Source organism: Coniophora puteana (genome assembly GCF_000271625.1).
Source record: "Coniophora puteana RWD-64-598 SS2 unplaced genomic scaffold CONPUscaffold_7, whole genome shotgun sequence".
In the NCBI taxonomy this organism is placed as follows: Eukaryota; Fungi; Basidiomycota; class Agaricomycetes; order Boletales; family Coniophoraceae; genus Coniophora; species Coniophora puteana.
Window position 1 is genome coordinate 1736585 of NW_006913059.1, and position 21761 is coordinate 1758345.

General features: G+C 52.0%; 7 protein-coding genes across 7 annotated transcripts; 4 read left to right on the forward strand and 3 right to left on the reverse strand.

Moving 5' to 3' along the window:
* Positions 1-1940: 1940 nt before the first annotated feature.
* On the forward strand, positions 1941-3874 carry CONPUDRAFT_57605 (uncharacterized protein; the record flags this gene model as incomplete). Its single annotated transcript, XM_007770868.1, has 12 exons — positions 1941-2047; positions 2102-2288; positions 2340-2572; positions 2634-2683; positions 2732-2846; positions 2905-2956; positions 3014-3123; positions 3177-3243; positions 3332-3438; positions 3491-3606; positions 3662-3798; positions 3854-3874. 12 exons carry the CDS (start codon positions 1941-1943, stop codon positions 3872-3874), a joined length of 1302 nt encoding a protein of 433 aa, XP_007769058.1.
* A 1408-nt stretch (positions 3875-5282) lies between these two features.
* On the forward strand, positions 5283-9066 carry CONPUDRAFT_154701 (uncharacterized protein; the record flags this gene model as incomplete). Its single annotated transcript, XM_007771383.1, has 4 exons — positions 5283-6521; positions 6578-7626; positions 7687-8344; positions 8404-9066. The coding sequence occupies 4 exons, from the start codon at positions 5283-5285 to the stop codon at positions 9064-9066; spliced, it is 3609 nt and encodes a 1202-aa protein (XP_007769573.1).
* Positions 9067-10317: 1251 nt separating this feature from the next.
* On the reverse strand, positions 10318-11362 carry CONPUDRAFT_57744 (uncharacterized protein; the record flags this gene model as incomplete). Its single annotated transcript, XM_007770878.1, has 2 exons — positions 10318-11208; positions 11261-11362. Coding segments are annotated over 2 exons (993 nt in total), but the record flags the coding sequence as incomplete, so codon positions are not given.
* Positions 11363-12169: 807 nt separating this feature from the next.
* Positions 12170-13485, forward strand: CONPUDRAFT_105759 (ribonuclease H-like protein). Its single transcript, XM_007771384.1, has 9 exons — positions 12170-12453; positions 12506-12588; positions 12644-12677; positions 12740-12927; positions 12983-12990; positions 13052-13068; positions 13127-13191; positions 13257-13288; positions 13350-13485. The coding sequence occupies exons 1-9, from the start codon at positions 12199-12201 to the stop codon at positions 13391-13393; spliced, it is 726 nt and encodes a 241-aa protein (XP_007769574.1). The 5' UTR covers positions 12170-12198; the 3' UTR covers positions 13394-13485.
* Positions 13486-14300: 815 nt separating this feature from the next.
* On the forward strand, positions 14301-16043 carry CONPUDRAFT_56932 (carbohydrate esterase family 4 protein; the record flags this gene model as incomplete). Its single annotated transcript, XM_007770815.1, has 8 exons — positions 14301-14678; positions 14838-14928; positions 14982-15065; positions 15127-15147; positions 15202-15275; positions 15354-15395; positions 15445-15803; positions 15896-16043. The coding sequence occupies 8 exons, from the start codon at positions 14301-14303 to the stop codon at positions 16041-16043; spliced, it is 1197 nt and encodes a 398-aa protein (XP_007769005.1).
* Positions 16044-16356: 313 nt separating this feature from the next.
* Positions 16357-18578, reverse strand: CONPUDRAFT_166134 (uncharacterized protein). The gene is made up of 3 exons (XM_007771385.1): positions 18252-18578; positions 17882-18193; positions 16357-17830 (listed from the first exon to the last, which is right to left on the reverse strand). Exons 1-3 carry the CDS (start codon positions 18525-18527, stop codon positions 16589-16591), a joined length of 1830 nt encoding a protein of 609 aa, XP_007769575.1. The 5' UTR covers positions 18528-18578; the 3' UTR covers positions 16357-16588.
* A 451-nt stretch (positions 18579-19029) lies between these two features.
* On the reverse strand, positions 19030-20742 carry CONPUDRAFT_154706 (uncharacterized protein; the record flags this gene model as incomplete). The annotated part of the gene is made up of 1 exon (XM_007771386.1): positions 19030-20742. One exon carries the CDS (start codon positions 20740-20742, stop codon positions 19030-19032), a length of 1713 nt encoding a protein of 570 aa, XP_007769576.1.
* Positions 20743-21761: the final 1019 nt, after the last annotated feature.

A 21761-nucleotide genomic window follows, 5' to 3' on the forward strand; every position in this document is an offset into this window, starting at 1 on the left:
GCGCGCTTGAGGGAAAGGAGGCGAGACAGGTGGACATAGGGGGTGTTGAAGAGAGCGGCGGCATTGAGTAGAGCGGCGGCGTTGAAGGGAGCGGCGGAGGGGACAAGGGCGCGGCGGAAGGGACAAGGGAATAGGCGAGGGCGCGTCGGCAGCGCGGACCGAGCCGAGCGGAGGGCGGGAGGCGGGAGGAGCGGGGGAACGGGGGAGCGGTTAACTCGGGCAGCCCGGGTGACGTCAGACAGAGACCAGACCGTTATCTTCGCGTTCTAATCATAATCTAATCTAATCCAACGTTTGACATAGAGGCCGGATACGATAGAATAGGACTTGTACAAGTATGGTAATATCTCCGCCGCCAAACGCCGCGACACCTAGGTGCAACGGAAGGTGCTCGGCTAACAAGCGCGGCAGGCTTGACAAGCCTCACACGCCCTAATACCGTGATAGGCTTCATAAGCCTCTACTCTGGTGTCACTCAGGTGCACTTCGAGTGGACTCTGGTTCCGTACCGCGCGTAAAGCGTGGTGCATAGCACAAGGTAATCATTCATAAGATAGATGGTCTGTAGGATCGAGTGTGTGTATGCGCCTTGTTCGCGGGTGAAGTTGGGGCCAAGCAATGGAGACGGAAACGGGATTCGCCGCTGGCTCATCGTGGGAAATCAACATGAACACGTGATGCTACATTCGGGGCTCGGAGTGTTGTGAATTTCGCTCATGTTTCCTCCGCACAGTGCACACCGCGGTAACTCTGGGACCACGCTATCGGACCTACACTTTAGTGATGTTCGTTGTTTTACATGCGATATAAACACTCTCTATCGGGGATTGGTCTCGCCAGGTATCCCTTGAACGTCGCTTTGCTAGTGCTCAGGTTGGACCTCGGAATAGGCTCGCTCAATTCAGTCGAACGTTGACACTAGTAGTTCTCCAATCAGACAAGTTTACCCGGTATCTACGGCGTAATCCTAATCTTCTACCAGAATACCGGTATGACGCATACATTGCAGGCAACTGTCCCTCATCCCGGAGCAATCCAGGACGCCGAGGTGATCAAGTAGTGGGATCTCCTGATCCGTCCTGGGTCGATATGTCTTTGTACCTACTTCCGATCTCATTTTGGGGATTCGGGACCGAGAAGGTCACAACACCTACAATACTCCGAGATTTGGGCCACCCACCCCATGGATGCAGAAGCAATAGCATCCATATTGTTGGTAATCGTTATTTTACGATCGTTTCATAGTACCTGAATTCTAACTATCGATACATAGGGTGTTCGGGCATAAAGTTGCCGGAAACTTGTACTTTATGCATGTGTCTCGGCTCACACGATGTTTTAGAGGCATTGATATGGTAAGCGTACCATGCCAAAATTGCGGAGGCACCAACACTCAACGCTTCTCGCTGTTTTGGTCCGCAGCCGTCGATATCAGCACAGATAGCCTGATTCGTGCTAGAAACCTATGACACCCATCCGGCCCAGTGCTATTCACTTTGACGATGGCGTGAACGCTCGTGCACGAGTGACATAACACGTCGCGGACACCTCGGCGAGTGCTCACCCGTTTCCTCGGAATTTCCCTGGCATGACGACACAGCTTGTTACGGCGGCTGCTCATTCACGATACAGCAGCGCACTCATATTCAAGCCGCGGGGCGGTTATATCTCTATAACATGAACCCTCTCATATTCGACTCTACGCGACCAATAGCTGTTCCCTTCACCTTCATATTCTCGACACGATTCTTTGCTGGTTTTGTTCGACCAATACAAGTTTCAGTATGGCTGGTCATCACGACGCGCAGGAGAACGCCGAGATGGGAGTGGTAGACATTGTCCTTACCACCAGTGTCGCGTCCATGCTAGTGGATGACAAGAAGCTACAGCCTCCTTCGGAGCTCATCCTCCAGCTACCTTCCTTCCCACTTCAAGGACAGATGGATACTAACCCCGTCGTAACGTCTAATCCTACATTCAAGCCAAATCCAAAGCGCCGGAGACCGAGTCCGTGGATAAGGCTTCAGCTTTGGTTCAATACGTATCGGTAAGCTCTATTGCTGGTGTTATTCTCGTACAGGCGTTCGAGCTGCTTTCACAGCAAGTTCTTCACGCTCGTTGTCTCCATGAATACAGTGGGTCTCGCATTGGCCATCTCGGGCAGATGGACGTATCCACGACACTACACCGGCGCATTTGTACTCGGAAACCTCCAGACCGCGATCATCACCCGGAACGAGCTGTTCATGCGGGTTTTATATTTGTTTGTCAACACCTGTTTAGCCAAGGTCAGTGTTTGTCACTCGCTACGTATGAGTGCTCACCCTCTTGTTAAATAGTGGACACCACTTCGCTTCCGCCTTGCCTGCACGTCAGCCCTCCAGCACATCGGAGGAATCCACTCAGGCTGCGCCATCTCAGGATTCCTGTGGCTCGTATATCGTATCACCAATTGCTTCATCGCTCTCCGCACTATGCCAAGCTCGATGATGGCCGCAGGTGTGATGACTAATATCGCTATTGCCGTCTGTATAGTCAGCGCATTTCCGTGGATACGGAATAACCATCACAAGTAAGTCGATACGTGTATAATGAAACCAAATCTAAGTCTTGTTGATAACGTGAGATCTCAGTGTATTCGAGAGACACCATCGGTTCGTTGGATGGTGTGGACTGGTCTCAAGTGCGTCCCTGCTCGTACTCTCGATCGTCATTTTCTAACCTTTATTAGCTTGGGTGTTCGTCATTCTTGGCGACATGCACGATCCCGAGTCGCATTCGTGGGATCCGACCGTCGGTATTCTCAGGCAGCAGGATTTTTGGTTTGTCTTTATCATGACGGTATTGTATGTGTTTCTGGTCGCAATTACTCTCAGTCAACAAGCTGACGTGTTGTACTTATAGCACCATCATACCGTGGTTAACGGTCCGAAGAGTCAACGTCGACGTCGAACTAGTGGGTAACCCCTCTCCTGTAGACTTCATGTTATATTCTCAATTCGTATCTTCACAGCCGTCACCAAAGGTAGCTGTACTACGCTTTGAGCGTGGGATGCAGCAAGGGCTTCTCGCGCGCATATCTCGAGAGTGTATCCTAGAATATCATGCATTCGGCATCATTTTGTGAGGCCCATTTCTATGTCGTTGTTTCTAGTTACTGATTACTTAGCTTCTAGAGAGGGAAAATGCTCCAAATACCACTACCTTATCTGCGGAGTCCAGGGTGATTTTACGCGTAGACTCGTCGATGATCCACCCAAGGCGCTTTGGACGCGTGAGCTCAAGGTGAGCTATCTACGTCTCTATCTTCAAGGTATTAACGTCAGCATAGTTTGCTGGTGTATCGAACACGTCGACACTCTACACCCGGGGTATCAGAGTATGTACCGGAACAGGACTCGGTGCAGCGTTATCCACCTGCCTTCAAAGCCCGTATTGGTAGGTGCCAGGCTGATTGTCGTATCAATTCTCGGGGCTCAGTCGTTTTCAGGTACCTGATCTGGATAGGCTCGGATCAGGAGAAGACGTTCGGCCCTACAATCTCGGGCTTAATCCATCAGAATCTCAGTCCCGAGCGCATGACACTCTGGGACTCAAAGAAGGAGGGTAAGTCCGCGCCGGTACCTGAACAGGCGACAGGTCGCTGAAGTCGTATCTGCAGGACGTCGCCCGGACGTGATGAAGCTCGTCCGAGACGCGTACATCTCATGGCAGGCGGAAGTCGTTTTTATAACCTCGAATCATCAGGGTAATCAGGAGATTATGGAAGGCTGCAAGGAGGCAGGCATCCCCGCATTTGTATGTCGTGTTCCCCTCTGTAAATTCTGCGTCTAACTGTCGGCTTATACTTCAGGGAACGCTCTGGGACTTTTGACTCGTCCTTAATTTTCTGTATCCTTGTGAAGTAGCTTACTTACTGTATAACTTACTTCAAGTGCTGGCGTACTTTAAATACTGCAAGTTGAAACATATGTATACCATTTTTACCGAAGGTGTTGCGGCACATCAATTTTTTTTTTTGGCGAGCGCAGTCCGAGCCAATGCCGATTCTGATTTGAAGGTCTTGGCTGCCCTGCATTGCAAGCATTTCTCAATAATAGTGGCATTATAACTTGAACTTTATTTTAAAATTAGGGTGAACGGGTTTCAATAAATAACCCCTCAGTATTTAAATCTTTATCAAAAACAGGAAAGGAAACGCGCCTGTTACTGACAGCTGAACAGCCCTGTTTTTGATAAAGATATTAAATAATGAGGGACTATTTTTTGAAACCCGTTCACCTTGCTTTTTAAGATACTGTACCATTTCGACCATAGGTTCGGTCCCCTGTCCACCCCCCCCTCCGAACCCGAACCTCCGGGGTGGACATGTCCACCCCTGATACCTCCTGCGAACCTAAGGGGGTGGACACATGGTAGAAACACAAAAAACCTGTAATTTCCAGTGATTATGCTAATACAATGTGCTACTGAATGTTCTAATGGCCCGAAACCCCCTCATACCGCGTGTTAGAAACCTTGCGACGCTTTCCCCGACCAAAAACGACCTCATCAGGAACATACAACTCCTCTAGGTTGACATCGGGGTCGTCTGCCATGCCTGGCACAGTGGGAAGAGTGCTGGTGTCGTTGCCTGGAAGCGGTTGAGTGAAGCAGAGAGCAGGTCGGCGAGCTCACTCACCAGTGAGACGTCTCCTCGAGTAGAGCACGACATGGATGTCGTACTCAGATCGGCTCGCTAGGCTAGCTCGCCGGGTTTGTCACAAAACAGCGAGGATAAAGCAGGGAAAGGCAGATCTACGAGGCGTGAAAACACGTCAGTGACTCCATTTGGGCATCAAGAAGACTAAGAAGCTGCACAAAATGAAAGAAGTACGGAGACATACCTCGCGCATTCATGGCAGCATCGACCCGGCGTGGTGCCTCGAGAGAGGGGTGGACAGCATCCGATTTAGCCGACGAACCTTGTCCACCCCGGTTCGGCCCTCCGAACCTAGTCTCCTTTTTGCAGCCGTTTTACACGTGTCGCTGCGCTCTTTTGACGCTGTGTAAAACGTCTGCATCAAATTTGGGGTATCTTGCGGGCGCGTTTTCGAGTTTCCTGTTTCGGAAACTCGCTGAAACTTGAGACACGGCGCAACGTCATCCGACCTAACCCTATTGCGAGTTATGTACCGATCCGTACACGGTAAATGAAATAGTTAATTAAATAAATCACAAGCGTCGGCCCCTCACTGCTGAAGCCTGCAGAAATCGACGCCGTCGCCATCGACTGCTCGACCATGAGCCAGCCAGGTCAAAAGACAGCGCGAGCGCGCTCATACACCTTCTCGATCCACCAGTACACACCCAAAGATGCCCCACAGACGCCGTTGGCCCCGACACCAGCGCCTGAACCCAGTCCAGCCCCCTCATCCCCTTTGCAATGGCGCACGCATTCGACCCCTGATCTCGGAGGGCTCAGTGCCAGGAAACTTCGAGCAGCCCAAAAAGAAGCTGAGATACAGGCTGAATTTGAAGGCATAATTACCCGGATTGCGAACTCAAAAGAGAATCTTGGCGCCTTTCTTGAGAGGCTCTTTCGAGCAAGTCCTGGTCGAAGCCACACGCATCAGACGCTCATCAACGGATACCTCACAGGCAACACCAGGAACCACATCACCGATGTCCTCGACCTCATTCTCAGCCACCCGGATGGCCGGCCCAACAAGAAACACCCCGAGTACGAGCAGGCATTCGACTTCACGCGAAATGGCGGCCCTCGGTCGTTTCGACTCGCGCAGCCAGCAACCCTTTCATGGGCGGCACACATCATCGGCGAGGAGATGAACAAAGAAGGGAAAAGACTCACCTCTTTTGACACGAACCCCGACATGCACTTTCGTGTGACGTCGGGAGCCACTCGAACCGGCGAGAGCTTGCTGGAGGGCACGCGAGCGAGGGAGAGCGCGGGGAGATGGGAGAGCGCGGGGACCGGGGAAAACGGGCGAGTGTATACGGCTGTTGACGCTGGCACGGGTCATGAGTGTACGCAAGAGGGGACGGAGCTGAGGGGAAATGGGAGAGCCGGGGAGAGCGAAAGAACGAGGGAGAATGCTCGGGCAGGGGAGAGCAAACAAGTGGAGATGGTTGTCGACGCCGACCCGGAGCATGAACTCATAGGAGAGGGGACCCATACGAGGAAAACTGATCGCGTCTGCGAGGGAGTCGACGTGAGGGAGTATGAGGGAGTTCTGGCAGGCGTTGACGCGAGGCAGAGAGAGCTGGAGGGAGGCCAAGATGAGCCATCAGGAGGAGCCACGCAGCAGCGGCGCACGCGTGGACCCGGCAGAGCACCTGTCATCTCTTGGGCCACGCTGAAGGAGTCCTCTATCAACACTATGAAGGCCACGTACCATAGGATATCGCCTTTGACCCTGGGCCTCCTGACCAACTACATGACAAGTGGTAAATCGTATGTCGAGGGCGATGCACGGCCGGAAGGGCAAGAAGAAAGCCAGGTCTATAGGAGCAAAGATACGGTGAGTACTTGGTGTAGAGTAGTATATGTCGTCTGCTCACTATAACTTTCTGTAAGATTGGTGTCAGTACCCTCAGCGAAATGACGTTCGCCAGAAATCAAGGCACGAACCTATTTGCCATCGCAAAGGGTGTCGTCAACTTTGGAACGAGCGCGCATCAAGCTGTCCACCGGATTGGGAGCAAGCTGGCGCACTCCATCTCGTTCTCGTCTATTCTGGGTGCGCTCCGCGGTTTGGGCTACGAGAAGGCGGCGTTCCTGCGGAGTAGAGGTCAGCCGGGAGTCAGTGAGCAATACCAAGTTGTGCTCGACAATGTACAGACATACGTTCCCGCATACGACCCGGATCTGTCCAACGCCAAGGGAAAGATGCACACAGGCACTGCCGCAACTGCGATTCGCATGGAAGACTGCGAGCCCGACGCGTTTGACCTTGCACCAGTGCTCGAGCGCATGCGAGAAGGGCGGCGAGAAGAAGCTGACATTGACACCATAGTCCACGACATCGACTTTGCGCACATTTTCCGTGTCTTCCAGTACCACTGTGTGAAGCTTCTGGTTGATCATGTCACCATTCTGCGGACCAAATACCACGACAATGTCAATGAGTTGTTCAGCAAAAACGCGACCAGGCATCAAATCAATCCAAACCGAGTCTCAGAGATCCATCCGTTGGCCACCAACAGCGCCGATGAGGTCTCGACACGTGGAATGAAAGCTGCCTTAGACGATTTCTTGGAGCAGATGGGAAATACGGCTGCGAACTTCAGAGGGAAATGGGCACGCTATACGGGCGACGGCAAGAGCTTCGAAGCGATGCTCAAAATCCAAAAGTACCTGTCGGGCACGACATCAGTACATCAGTCGATGGAGTTTATACTACCCGGTCTTCAGCTCTGGCATACACGGTGGCACAACCTGAGTTCCAACGTACGATGCTTCTGGGGATGGGGCTATGACAAATCCGATCCCTCGTGTCTTGCTTTCCTTGCTCGGTCTCTTGGTCGCGCGCCTCCCGGACCTACCAAACTCAAAACAGTCCACTTCTATCAGGGGCGCAGCCTGATGGACACCGCCATCCATGCACACGTTCTCCAAGCCTGGGAGTGAGTCCCAGCTAAACTTACCCATCAATCAAGAGGTTGACACACTGACTTCTATGTTAGGGTTGTCCTTGACACAAAAGACCTGTCAGCTCACTTTAGCTCGCTCGGTAACTCAAATGAGCACCATCTCCCCACGCTTGACGACCTTCTTGAGCTTTCCCGCATCCTCGTCCTCCGCTATGCTACTTATGAGGCATATGAGTGTGCGCGCGAAGGTAACTGGGACCACGTTGACGATCAAAACCGAGTTCCGCCAGTGATAGGCGATTCAAAAGTGCCACCTCAACAGAGAGAAGTGTCCGGCTCGGAGTCAGAAAGCGAGTCAGACAGCTCGGAGGATAGCTATGGAGAAGGGGAGGTTATTGGTGTTCGTATGCGAGATGACCTGCAGGAGGCAGAGACACGAGGGGTTACACCTGGACCGTTGAATGGTGCTGGCGAACTCACAGATGACAGTTGCAGTAGTGCTGGGGAAGAGGTCCCCGGTGATGATGAAGACTTGGAGAACGTGGACACCATTCATGTTGCTGATACAGATGCAGAGCCGGTCAACAATGGAGTTGACGCTGTGGATGAGGCTGTGCCAGCCGTGCCTGATGTTCGTGGAGATCAGGCTCTCGCAAACGGAAACCTTATGATGTACGCAGGCTTGCTTTGGTTGGAGGTCAGTGCAGCCACCAAAAGCGGCGACATTGGACGGATTTATGAAGTATTCAAGGTGAGCTTGGGTTGTACTCCTGCCAAAACAAAGCCAAATAACCGAGTGACCGTCCGAAGATATGGATACTAACATTTTCGGGAGGGGGAAACCCAAACTACGCCAACTATCTCACTGAAGAATGGTGCCGCTTCAAGTATGAGTATCCGCAAAAATGTGCAGACACTCTCTTGAACAACGCACTAGTCAGGCTCTCGGAATCAAGCCCGTTTGTCGAGATTGATCTGTTACAAGAATGGTTTAATGGGCACCTGGAAGAACTTGCTCAGCACAAGGGCAAGGAGTTTGACGACGAGTATTACCGTTTTGTCCTGGCAATGAACGTTTTCGACTTCCTCCGGCTAACAAAAGACATGGAGGGTGAGGTGGGGCTTGAGCCACGCACAACGCACCATACAAAACGCTCGCGAGATGCCCAGTTACGACGTGCTATGGATCTCTACCGGGACTATGACCTTCACAGATACAAGGCTGATCGGTACTTTGGATTCGAAGCGCCGGACTACTTCGCAAAGGGATATGCGGCACTCAGTGGTCAAGGCAGAATTCAGAAATATATTAAACGTTCACTTGTAGGCAAGCGCAACTTAACAACGGTCGCTGGCCCACCATCACCTTCACTCGAACCCCCTGCATGGCTGGAGGCCACAGCCGAGTATGCTGACGAGGTTGTTACCTTAGAGGGAATCGACGAAGCTGTGGCATTGATTCAACTGATCTAGGATATCTATCTGTGTATAATAAACTTCACTTGCCGTTATAGAATGTGGTCTGTATGAGTTTTATTCTTTCTCGGAGAGTAAGGGTGGTGCCGATGACGTGAAGGTGAGAGTAGGGGATCAATGGGGACGATGTTTTCGTTGTTTGGAGGAGAGGTAAAGATGTGAGAGCGAACACGTTTTCGGCGTGGTGATGTGGGGCTACACAAATGTTAGTAGACATACAAGGATAACAATGCAGACGCACGGTGATCTCGGACCACGCTGTGCATTTGAACGCTTGAGTGGTGAGAGAGGTGCTGCAGGTGCTGATGTTCCTGCTGTCGAGGTTGTTGATTGGTCTGCGATGCGATCATACTCTTCCTTGGTCACTGCCAATCGTAATATGACGGGAGGGTGATGTGCTGCCAGCAATGAAGGTGGTGATGGTGACTGAGGGGGTGGAGGGGTGGGTGAGCGTGATGGAGAACGGCTTGGTGATTGTGATTGGGTGTGAGGCTGAATGTTGAGAGCTCGGTTTGCTTGTCGGGTCACCTGGCCTCGTGCGCGTCCTTTCCTGACGGTTGCCTGTTGCTTGTCAAGATAGAGCTGCTTTAACTCGATAACTTTAGTGCCAAAAACTTCACCGCTGGAGCCCATACATGCTGGAAGGGTAGTGTCGGTGGCCTGAAGGATCGGCTGGATGTCCGAGGGTGTCTTGATATCAGCAATCCCACTCAAAACAGCAGCGATGAACCTGGCAGGCAGGAGGGCATTTGATGGCATGAAGATGGTCAGGAGCTCCCTACTACTCCGGTAAGCCGACTTGCAGAACGAGGTCAGATCTGCTCGCATGAGTGCTTGTGACGCAAGCGTGAGGTATCTGTTGGTCCGTGCCTTCTTTTTGCGAGTGACAATGGACATGGTACTGGTGTCAGGCTGGGCAACCTGCATGAAACGTGTGATGCAATTGCAGCACGGTTGAGGGCGTCGAGCAGCAAAGCAGGATAGGTGGGAGGTGGTGCCGGGATTGTTGAATATGAGGTTGAACTCGCGTGAGAGGCAAGCGCCATCAACAAATGCGAGCACGAGGCGACGCAGCTCCGAATCGTATTGCTTACGTCCGCTTTTTCCCCCTTGCTCGTTCTTCCCTCTCTCACCACCACCTTCGTTCTTGCCGTTTGCACGCACTGGTGGCTGCGTCCCCTCAACTCCCGTGTTGTCCTCTGCACCACCATCTCCTTCCCCTCCTTCACCTTCCTCCGCTTCAGCCGCCATCTCCAACGTGCCCTTCTGGAAAGCACGAACAAGGCCTGGCTCCACAAAAGTCATGACAAACCCTTTGGTGCCAGGTGCACGCGCGGCTCGTGCTCCTTGCTGGTACAGCGCTTCTGCAGTGGTCGGGCACCCAACATTAACAACTCCAGCCACGTTTCGTAAGTCATACCCGAGACTGAGTTTGATTGTTGACACTAGGATGTACGAACCAGGATCCGAAGCATAGGACTCGAGGGTAGCCTCGTTAACGCCTGCAGGCAAGACAGAGTTGTACATGCGAACGACTCGATAACGTTCATCACCGAGGGGCAGGAGACTCCAGAAGTAGAGGGCAATCCGGAAGCATAGGTCAATGGTGTGTGCGTATACAATTATCTTCTGCTTTCGTGCAACGATCCATGCCAGCTGCGGGAATGCTTCAGCAGTCGCTAGGCCATGGGAAAGAGTCCGAAAGATCATGCTAAGATTGGTGCGCTCAGTTGAGCGCCGGATTCGAGTGTAAGTCCCTCTTCGAAAGTTGAGCTGTGTTAACAACTTCCCCTCCAGTGCTTTTGTCAGGGTAGCAGTCATGGCGAGCACGGGAATGCGAGGCGGGAGGCGGGAAAGGGCCCTCGTCACATCGCCGTATGCATCCCGAAAGTCAACACTCCACGGCACGACCACATGCGCCTCGTCGACAATATACGCACCCGCATGTTTTCGAAAGCTCCTGGATCGGAGAACATCGTCCATCGCTTTTGTCGTCAGGCGCTCCGGGGATACAATGACCACCTGGTACACTCCCTTCCATATGTCCCGAAAGACGTTCCCTTCAGCTTGTCGGACAGCGGCGAGTGAGCCAGAGTCCAACGCTATGGCCGAAATCCCCATCCGCTGCATTTCTCGGACCTACACACAGGTGAAGCCCCGCACATCAGTTGAGACGTTGTAGAGAACGTACGTGGTTGATCCCGAGGTCAGTTAGAGGTGTGACCATCAAGCTCACTGGTCGTTCAGGTATACGTGTACGGAATCGGCGGCTCTCCTCTCGTAAGTTGGCCATGACGATGTGATACAGGTACGAGGCCGCCGTCTTGCCTTCCCCGCAAGCGACCGTGATAAGCTGATGCTTGCCTGCTAGTATGTTTGCCGTGACCTCGACTTGCCAATCGCGCGATTCCCAGGTCGGCCTCCATCTCTTCAAGGCCTCGCGAATCTCGTGGTACCCCGCGTTCGAGGTCCATTCGACCTGGTCGGACATTTGGGAGGTGTGGACGAGATAGACGGAGTGTACACAGATGGAATTTCACCTCGACATCGCGCTCTGTTGACTGGCAGGCGCGACGCGTACATTTGCAAATACATATTTTATACATGGATTTATCACGGCATGTACGGGCCGCGTCCCCAGTGACATATTGAGACTTAGCAACTTTGCGCCTGTCAAGACACCTCGAGATACTGCCTTATAAGGGCAAACTGAAGACGCTCCCGCGAGGGGGGTCAAATTTGATGTAGCCTACCTCCGAACCTAAGGGGGTGGACAAACGGTTATGGTAAGTCACTTTAAGCTCCGATTTCCCACGCCACTGCGAACCTATGGTCGAAATGGTACAGTAGTTTTCAAGTAATACTGCCGTTATTATTAAGAATTGCTTGCAGTGCTGGCATCACACGTCGGAACGAACAACCCAAAAATTTCAACCACATTGCTTCTAATGCCATTCGGCGTTATATCTTCAATCGACTGTCCGGAGTACGCGCCGCTGACCTTCTTAGGGCGCGAGGTCAACGCCGCGGGATTGCACGTTATAGATAGGGGCCTTTGTCCAATTCTGTCACGCGTTTCGGATGCTATTGCAGGCCCTCTGCTTTCTCTCTTTGTCGCCTTCCCTTCAAATGAACCGTCTGGCCCGTCGCATTGCCTCCTGTTCAAGAGCCACCTCACAACCCTTGCTAACCATTACGACAAGATCCTCAAGTCGTATTGCAAGGCTCACCAGAAACCCGTACGTGCCCGGACGAAAGATCACGCAAATGTCTGTCGATACCTGGACCCCAAAGCCACTGGATTACAATGCAGGTCCTATGGTCTGGATTGACTGTGAGATGACGGGCTTGAATCCTCCCAAGGATAAGATACTGGAGATAGCAGTGCGTTATAGCGTTTATGTTACTGTAGAAGGCGTGCTAATACTTTGCATAGGTCATCATCACGAATGGGCAACTGCAGCCAGTTGACGAGGGGATCAGGTACGCTGTTAGGACGGACAAGAAGGTGCTTGATGGGTGCGTTCTTATATCTATTCCTCGCTCCATGAATGGGATGAACATTCGCGAACAGTATGGACGAATGGTGCACCAACCAACACGGCAAGGTGCGCTTTCCTCTCACACTATCACGCGTCCTCTCACTACCCTCAAAGGCCTTGTCAAATAGTCTGGGCTGACGGCGGAGTGTCTTACCGCCCCACATACACTGAGCGAAGTCGAAAAAATGGTACTGGCGTACATCAAGAAATGGGTCCCGCAACAGCGGACGGCTTTGCTCGCTGGAAACTCGGTACACGCGGACCGGTCGTTCATGGTACACGAGATGCCAAAGGTCATCGATTGGCTGCATTATCGGTGCGTATATCTTAGCTTGCTTACATGTCCCTCACTGATGGTTTATGATGGTCAGCATTGTTGGTAAGGGCTAGTTTTTGTCAATGGCACGTGAAGTTACTGATTACCATGGCGAACTACGAAGATGTCTCCTCTGTGAAGGTACACAAATACCATGGAATTCTCGACCTTTTATCTCATACTTCCCTCGTTCTGATAGGAACTTGCTCGTCGATGGTATCCCGATAATCCTGTGCCAAAAGAACTTTTCGGCGGAAATCATAGGCGAGTGTTGTTCGATTCATGTCCATACATGTCTCGGCTTACAATTAGCGTGCCTCACTTTCCAGAGCTCTGGATGACATTCAAGGATCTATCATAGGTGAAGTTGCTTTTACGTATTTCCCGTGTACATACATTTACCGACCAAATCCCTATCTTAGAACTACAGTGGTATCGAGACAATATTTTCAAGCCAGCTAAATGATGCTAGTAGTCTCTGTCGTTGTATCTGGCCCTGGCGAGCATAGGGGCTTTGACAATTTATTGACTTATTCCTCGTCATTTCATTATAATAACTAATTCTCGAGGTCCTATCACCGGCGATAGAGACGTTGCCGCTTCCTTTCTGACGTGAACGATGCGTTGTTCAGAATCAGAGAAGCGGGCGAACCGATTTAGCTAGCTGTAAGATGTCAACTAATGCCAATGGTGAGCGCGACAACGAATTGGTAGGTTTCTAATTTGATTCTGGTTCTGATGTCCTATCTTCGCCACGTTTCCATCGAGCTGTCATCGAATGGCTCCGACTGGTGCATCCTCGGCATGATCTAAAGGCGCTCGGACGTTTCAGGGTTTGTGATGGCTTGCCCATCACCACGCTGAGGCTGCTACTGGCTGACTGGTGTTCCAGGGACCTGGATGTCACTGTCGTCCACCATTGTCATCTCTCTCTTTCGTGTGTACTTGCACTCTCCCTTTCTTTCTTCACGTTTGACAACTTCACAAGTTATTGGAGACCCTCAGCCGATGTGTAGCTGGATTCAAGGCGGCTATCAGCCCATCCATTTTTGGCACTGAGAGGCTATAAAGATAAGTCACCGGGCTATCATTGTTTGTCCGAATCTGCTAGAACGCCACTGCACCTCCCTTTGGTCGCATCCTGCTGGCAAGTGATTGATCATGCAAAGGATACATGTGCTGCATGCCGAGACGAAGCCGGACGCTCATATTTACAGAGGCTTATAACCCTTCTGTCGCGTCCTCGTTTGGTCGCTCGTTTGCGTGACCCATCCCTTTGCGCAGAATGTTCTTCTCTGCCTCAAGTCTGCTTTACCTGGCGCTTGCTGGCCTCTTCACAACGCATTTGCATGTCCTTGGCCAGACACCCACCAATGAAGCTAACGAAGCCGCAATCACCGGTAGGCATTCTCACCCATCATTGGGATTGCACTAACATCTTGACAGACCCCGACACCGAGTGCCAGCCTTATGACTGGCCACCAATGGACGCCGTGTCCTCCCAGTATCCTAACAACTGGCAGCCAGCATCCATCGTGGACGGGGACACTGAAGCGCAGGATCTCTGGAACAGCATCCAGAACCAGGTCCCCTCGGACGTGCAGGTGAAGGGCTACCAACCTGGTTCGCTCTCCGGGGACTTTTCCGGATACAACTACCCCTCAAACGATCCCGACTGTTGGTGGACGTACTCGGGTTGTGATGTGCCCAAGCACAGCGGGCTGGCAGCCGACATTACGACGATGCCTGAGGTGAGTGAGACTTTGCTAGTTCATCTAGGGTAGCGCTTAGCGCCTCAAACTGGATGTGGGCCTAAGTTTGTGCGGGCGCTAACTAGTTCTGATTCTCTACTTTGCAACCCCACAATGTGGATCATGTCGTGACTTTTTCCTCTGTTGGACCGCTGACAGCCTGATACACTGGGATACGGATTTGATGACGGCCCTAACTGCTCGCACAATGTGTTCTATGATTTCCTGGAGTCGAGGAATCAGAAAGCTAGTACGTTAGGTTGGACTAGAAAGTCGTATGCGTATGCTCACTTCCTCTCGCAGCAATGTTTTACATCGGGAGCAACGTACAAAACAATCCACTCCAAGCCCAACGTGCCATCGTTGATGGTCACCAAATTTGCGTCCGTGAGTGGCCGTTTATGCGCTGTGAGCGCCTACTTATACAGCCATCCGAAACCGTAACCAGACACGTGGTCGCATCAATATAGTGCGTTTAATAATATTCATCAGCAATCCGACGTATATGCTAACAGTGCTCTAGCTACTGCTCTTAATAACACCCAAGTCTTCGCGGAGTTGTATTATGGTATGCAGTTATTCTTGATTCTCACAAACGTTCCTCTAATTTCTCCTCCAGCTGTTTGTCGCTTCTAAACTTGACCCAACCGTATACTCATGACCTGACAGCAAAAGATGATCAAGTTCGTCACCGGTGTCGCTCCACTTTGCTGGCGTGTAAGTGGTTTTGGCACCTTTCTTGACATATACTCATATACTTGTTTAGCCGCCGTATGGCGATGTAGACGACCGCGTGCGCGCAATCGCGCATGCCCTAAACATGAGCACGATCCTGTGGCAGTACGACTCAAACGATTGGCGCGCCGGCTATGACGGATACACCGATCAGCAAGTCTACCAGAATTACGAGGACCTGATCACGCGTGCAAAAAACGGCACTTTCGCGGAGCAGGGAACAATCATGCTGACGCACGAGCTGACGAACTTCACCATGCACACGGCGGTGACATACCATGATCAACTTGCCGCCGTGTTCAAGCACCTCGTGCCCGTTGGCGTCGGATACAATGAAACGCACCCGTATGTAGAGAGCAACTACTCAGTCCCGACATTCGAGCAGTGCAAGTTTTTTTATCTACGAAACACCAGTATATGTGCTCATCCAGTCAAAGACGTCGATGCCAGACGACGTGCTCTGGCTCGTGCTCTACCTCAAGTGCGCAGCCTACTTCCACGTCGACATCTACTTCATCTGGCTCTGGGATTAGCTCAGGGACGAGTGGCGCAACAAGGGCGGCGCTTCATTCTGCGGCGGTCGTTATTTCGAGCGCGCTTATGGGTAGTCTATTCGTCTTGCACGCTTGATTATCTTGAGAACGTATTATACTCGATTTACCGACTTTGGAACTCCGTGAGAATACCCTTTTCTCTTTTGAAAAGACGTTTCATAGATACGTTTGCGATTTTCACATTATATTGACCCTTCAAACCTTCGTAGTTTTTGCGCAAATGCTTATTACATCCCAGATCACATCAATTTTAGCTGTATCGTATATACCAGAAAACCTACTGAGGACAAACCGCTACCATACTGATTCCATCCATCGAAGCCTCGGAACAGCCTGTATTCCTTGGAAAAACTCGAATGGGAATCCAAGTTCCGATAGTATACAAAATTGAGTAAGATTACAGCCCGGAGGAATTGGCACGAAGTCTTCGAGTGAAGCAAGATCATGACAAGAAAGAAATGAAGGCAGAAACAAAAACAAAAAGGACACTGATGTTATGACAACGATAGAGAAGCTGACACGCAGGATTGACAAGGAGCGAAGTGTGGCGTAAGTCCGAGAGACATGGCGCTTACAACTACTCCCGGAGAATCCGCCATGTTTCGACTGGGGTAAACAACATCAGTTGATCAGGTGCGCATTGATCAACTGCATTGCCTCAGCCCATTCATCCACACGTTCCTCACCACCAGTGTTGTTCATTCCAAGCGCACCCCCGTTGAGCCCATGGTCCATGAACATCGCTGCGGATCCGTTGACAACTCCCACAGGAACTCGGACACGCTTTGAGCCCACAGAGACCGAGCGTACGCGAGCCGAGGGCGCAGCAACCTGACTCTCGGGACTTGATTTGGCGGAGGCGCCAGACCCGGCTCCGGATTCCGGCGTTGAGCGCTCGACAGGCGCCGTAGAACGCGCGTCTGAGCTCGCGGATGGCAAAGACGTGAACAGCGATCCGACGGTCAGGCCCGTAAGTGGAGAGAGCATGGCCTTTTCAGCATACTCCGGAGACGCGGCGCTCTGTACGCGACTCCCCCGGGGTGCAGGCATGGACTGAGTGGAGACCGATGGAGAAGCCGTGGCAAACGAGCTTGCGGGGCGCGAGAACCGGGCTGAGTGAGGACCCAGTGGGGTAACGACAGCAGGAGGTGATGTTGAAAATGCTTGAAAGCGCTCTAACAGAGAGTGCATTGATCCTTGAGGAGGGGAGAACGGGATGTGCTGGGGGATGGGTGTGAAGGTGTTCGACGATGCCACTCCTGATATTGGAGCCTGAACATTAGTCTGGGGACTAGGGTGGGAAGACGCCTGCGTCTCTGTCTCGGTTGACTGCAACCTCAACGGCTGGGTAGACATTGACTGAGAAGGTGGAAAAGGCGGCGAAATCGGTTCACTGAGGTTTAACCCGGCCTCCCACCAGGAGGAGAACATCAAGTCAAGCGACGCAATGGTCGATATGGGCTGCAACGACATAGTAGTCGGTGCGCGCATCGTACTGGCATCGGACGGGGGTGTAACCAAGCGTCCGTCTGATGTGGTAGGCACAGATGGGGGTGAAGGAACGGCGCCTGGAACAGGGCTGAGGCGATTGGAAATGGAGTCGTGGGGCATGAGGGAGTCGTCCGTGAGTGCGGGGGTCTGGTCTCTTGCTAAAATGACATCTGCGTCGGCATTTCTGTCTATTATGAGATTCGAGGGGTTTCCAGTCAAAATGGTGCCGTTAGGGCCAGAACTAGGATTGACGATGCCGTTGGAAATGGATGCCGCAGGAGAGTGAGCGGCAGTGATTCCTGGGCCATTGAGAGGAAGGTCTCGGAGGATATCAATTGGTGAGAGAAGATTATACTGCAGAGAAAGGATCGCCTATAAAAATCTCAGTTCCGATGTCTCTGGTGATGACAGTGGGTTACGAACTTCTTCCTCGAGTTCACTCATCGGCATGCGCTCGGAGTTTGACAGGTTCCCACGGCTCAGACTCCCGTGCACCTCGTTCCTCCATTCCTCCACCTCGCGAGCTATGATCGCCTCCAGCTCACGTATCGCCTGCTTGTTTTCTTCCTCTCCCTCCCGGTCAACCGTGTGTCTGACGGTGGTGGTATCGGTAGGGTTCACGTTGTTGCTACACACCGCGGCAGCAGAGCGTCTTTGTTGCATCGCACGCCGCTGTGCAAGGAGTTCTTCCCATCTGTCGATGGTGAGGGATATGCGAGAGTTGAAGGCGTCGGGCTATACGATGTGTATCACAGTCAGCATGAATCTTTTAGTAGGAAGGAATGAGATGTACAGGGGAGGGATTCCTGTGTACCTCGCCCCTCCACTCCTCGACCTCTGAGGCGACAATTGTCGCCAGTTCGAATGCAGCCTGCCTGTCCTCTTCCCCAGCCACGCGCACATGACGGTATGTGTTCCTGCGAGCAGTGGTTTCTACGGGATTGGTGCTAGGCGATGTAGCGGTAGAGCCTCTTGAATCCCAGAAGTTCTTGAGAGCCTTCGCGATGATTGCTGACTCCGCTATAAAAGATGCGATGACTATGGCCGCTATTACTGCTGGAACAGGCATGCTGGGGTATTAACAACGTATTTAAACTGACTACCAAGCGAGCTCGCAAGCACCGTACGATGCACTGCAGCGAATCCAAATAGTCAGTCTATGTTGTTGGTGATGGCCCTTCCAAGCTGTAGGTCAAGAGTGTCTGCTTCGTCGACAAGGATTCTCGACGAAATCGACGAAGGTATGGAAAGAATGAAAGGGAGGAGAATACAGCATTTGTACCTTGCATGCGTATGCAATGCGTCCCCTGCCCTGCGCCCAACCACCCTGTTCCCCCGGAAATGAAGGATTCAGGATTCTTCACGTTGGAATTCTCGGTACTATCCCTTTCACCGCTTGTGGGTTCATAAATAGCTATCATGTCAACGTGCTTACAGTATCTCTTTCCTTACAGTGTGATTGGCTACAGGGAGCCTGAGCGGTGTGCCCAGTACAATTTGACGCTTGGGAAGATTAATTTCGCGGCTTCTACATAGATAATTGGTATTGCAATACATCAAGCCCAGGGCGCCTATCCTACACGTACTAACAAGCGAGTTAAATCCATATCGTCATCGTACTCGGCCCACTCTACAGGGGTGGAAGTCAACCGCTCCAGCGATCCTTCGAAACCTCTAAACACCTGTTGTACATCGTATCCCTTAATTGCCAACTTGACAGGGGGAAGCCCAGCTTCCACCCGTCGCGCCAGCAGGCGAACCAAGTGCTGTGGCGTAACAACGCTAAACATGGCATCCTCTTCGTAGGGCCAAAACAAATGAAGCTCTGAGAGCGCAGGCAACATCGGCGATTCTTTACCCCCCATCACATCCGATGCATCTAGCTCGTTGAGGATAGCCTTCAGGTTTGCTTGGTCCATGTCCAAGTCGAGCACGCGTGCACTGGAAGCCGCACCAAGGAGCGCTCTCCAGGAGCTGCGTACTCCCGGAATCAAAGTCTTGATCCTGAGCGTGTCGACGTCACATAGTCGGCTGGTCCCCACCAAAGGTTTGAACGTTGCATTGAGATGGTCGTGGCCGCCGTAGCAGTTGCAGTCCGAGGAGAAACTCGAGGAAAGGTGCAGACCGCTGGTAAAGCTTTCGCCGATACGTCCACTTTCAATCAAGGTCTCATCGATAGCCACAGGCGAGAGCGCTTCGTCTCGAGAGGAGTACTTGCTGTCATACACCGAGATGTTGCACTGAGGGTGGCTCCAATGAATATGGCAGTCGCTTTCCTGCCCTTCTTGATTTGCCGTGGTAAACTCGATATCGAGGGTTCGGAAGAGGTCGGGTTTCACTTTCTCCTCAGACATCATGGTGTCGTTATCCTTGAACGAAAACGCATCCGCTGGTAGTAAAGGGATATCGTCCAGATGCCCGTCGGCCGAGGACCTTGTCCGGATACAGCTCTCAGTTTCTTTCGGAACGTCTAGATACGCTAGGAGAGCCCCACAGTCTCCAAAATCACCCGCAAGATCGAGGTTTCGGAGCTCAGGGAGCGTCACTTTGTTGTCATGAGATGAGTGGCGGATGTAGAATGGAACAGAGAGCTGATCCTGCTGAGGGAGGACATCCGAGATGATCAGGGCCTGTAGCGAAGGGGTCGCTCGTAGAATCATCAGCATCTGCTGCGTTGAAGGGGCCAGACGTTGTGGAAGATCAGCCAGCCGGAGATATGTCAATTGATTCCCGATCAGAGGGGAGTCCCATTGCAGAGCGATGTTATCAAGATCAAGTCTCCTGAGTCTAGGAGCGCAGCCCGCGAGGAAAGTGCTAGGGATAGGACGTTCATCGGTCCCGTCGCCCGTTAACTCCAGGTACTCGAGGTTTGGCATAGATGTAAGCAGATGGTTCTCGAGAAGATTGTGTTGCGTGAGTCCCGTCAGAACAACGTTGAGGCGACGTAGGCGGTGTGCCTCGGTACGAATGGCTAAGTCCATCACGTCGTAGTAGGAATTGTTGGAGTCACGCTGATCGGCGTCTGGTAGCTCTGTGGCGGCGAGAGAGAAAGTGAAACAGAGAGGAAACGACCTCCGAATCATCGCTTGTGTTTCAACCCATGTGTTAGGTTGGCTGTCAATGAGTATGATGTCTGTCCACAACTGAGGAAGAGATGCAGCCACATCGTATAGTCGCCTACAGACCCCCGTCACGGAGAAGCAATCGTCGATAGAGCATAGTTTGAGAATCTCGGCCAACAGCTCGTTCGGCAGACCAAGAAGTTTGCTGGGTGCATTCAGCATTATGCAAGACATTTGGGCGCGATGTGGTATCGGCAGGACTAGGGAGCCAACCCAGAAGCTTTGTTAGCCGGAACACGGAAACTAAGGAAGCGAATACTCACCAAAGGTTTTGGTATGGTAGGGTTTCCAATGCTGGTAGGAACGTGTTGGATAGGAGGTAGGGAGTGAGATATGGAGATGGGAGCGTTCGACGAGCGCTTTAAAGGTAATGGAACCAACATCCAAGCGTCTTCGTGCCTACGTTACAGTGGGAATCAGCATGCTCACCACGGTCAAAGCAACCAATACCTCTTTTCTCCTTACAAGGGGCAAGACAACGAATGCATCAAACGACATACATGGCCCAAGCGCTCAAGTCAGCGCATGGACCTACGTTGCTTGGGAGACTTCGACAGGTCTCAGACATATCCTTCTTAGGGAATAAATAGGCGTTGATGACAAAATCCGAAATCAGTTGACACGGGAAAAGCGGGTGTGATACAACAGAGGTCACGGTGCTAGACGAAGCTGGTGGGCCGCCATGGTGACATTCAAGGTCATCGTTCCGCAGCCATCCGTGACATCTGACAGAACAGTCAGAGGCTCCTGCATCATACGGCGCACGAGTCGAAGATAACACACCGTGAAAATATCCGTAACCACCACTCCCAGCCAGCCAGCGTCATCCTTGCGAAGCGCCTACCATCTCATGCCACTCGTCATCGTAGGTTTGATAGTCAAATGTTGGGTGTCGTCTCCAAGTCGTCTCAATCGCTGGTTCTAGTTAGCCACCATCGTCTCGAAAGCATTTGTCCTCCATTTGAGCAGGATGTCTACGTTGACAGAGACGTTGACCAAGTGATTTGACTATCGGACAAGTCCTATCAAGAGGGCAAGAGAAGGACGTCATCTAGGAAAGCGGAAGGCCAACGTTCCGCGCAGAGTTGCGAAAGCGTCTCGCTTCCAAGTCGTGGGGAAATGAGTCATTAGCCGCCCGGAATGAACCGAACGCCGGAATCTTAGTTTGAACAACTCGTCTA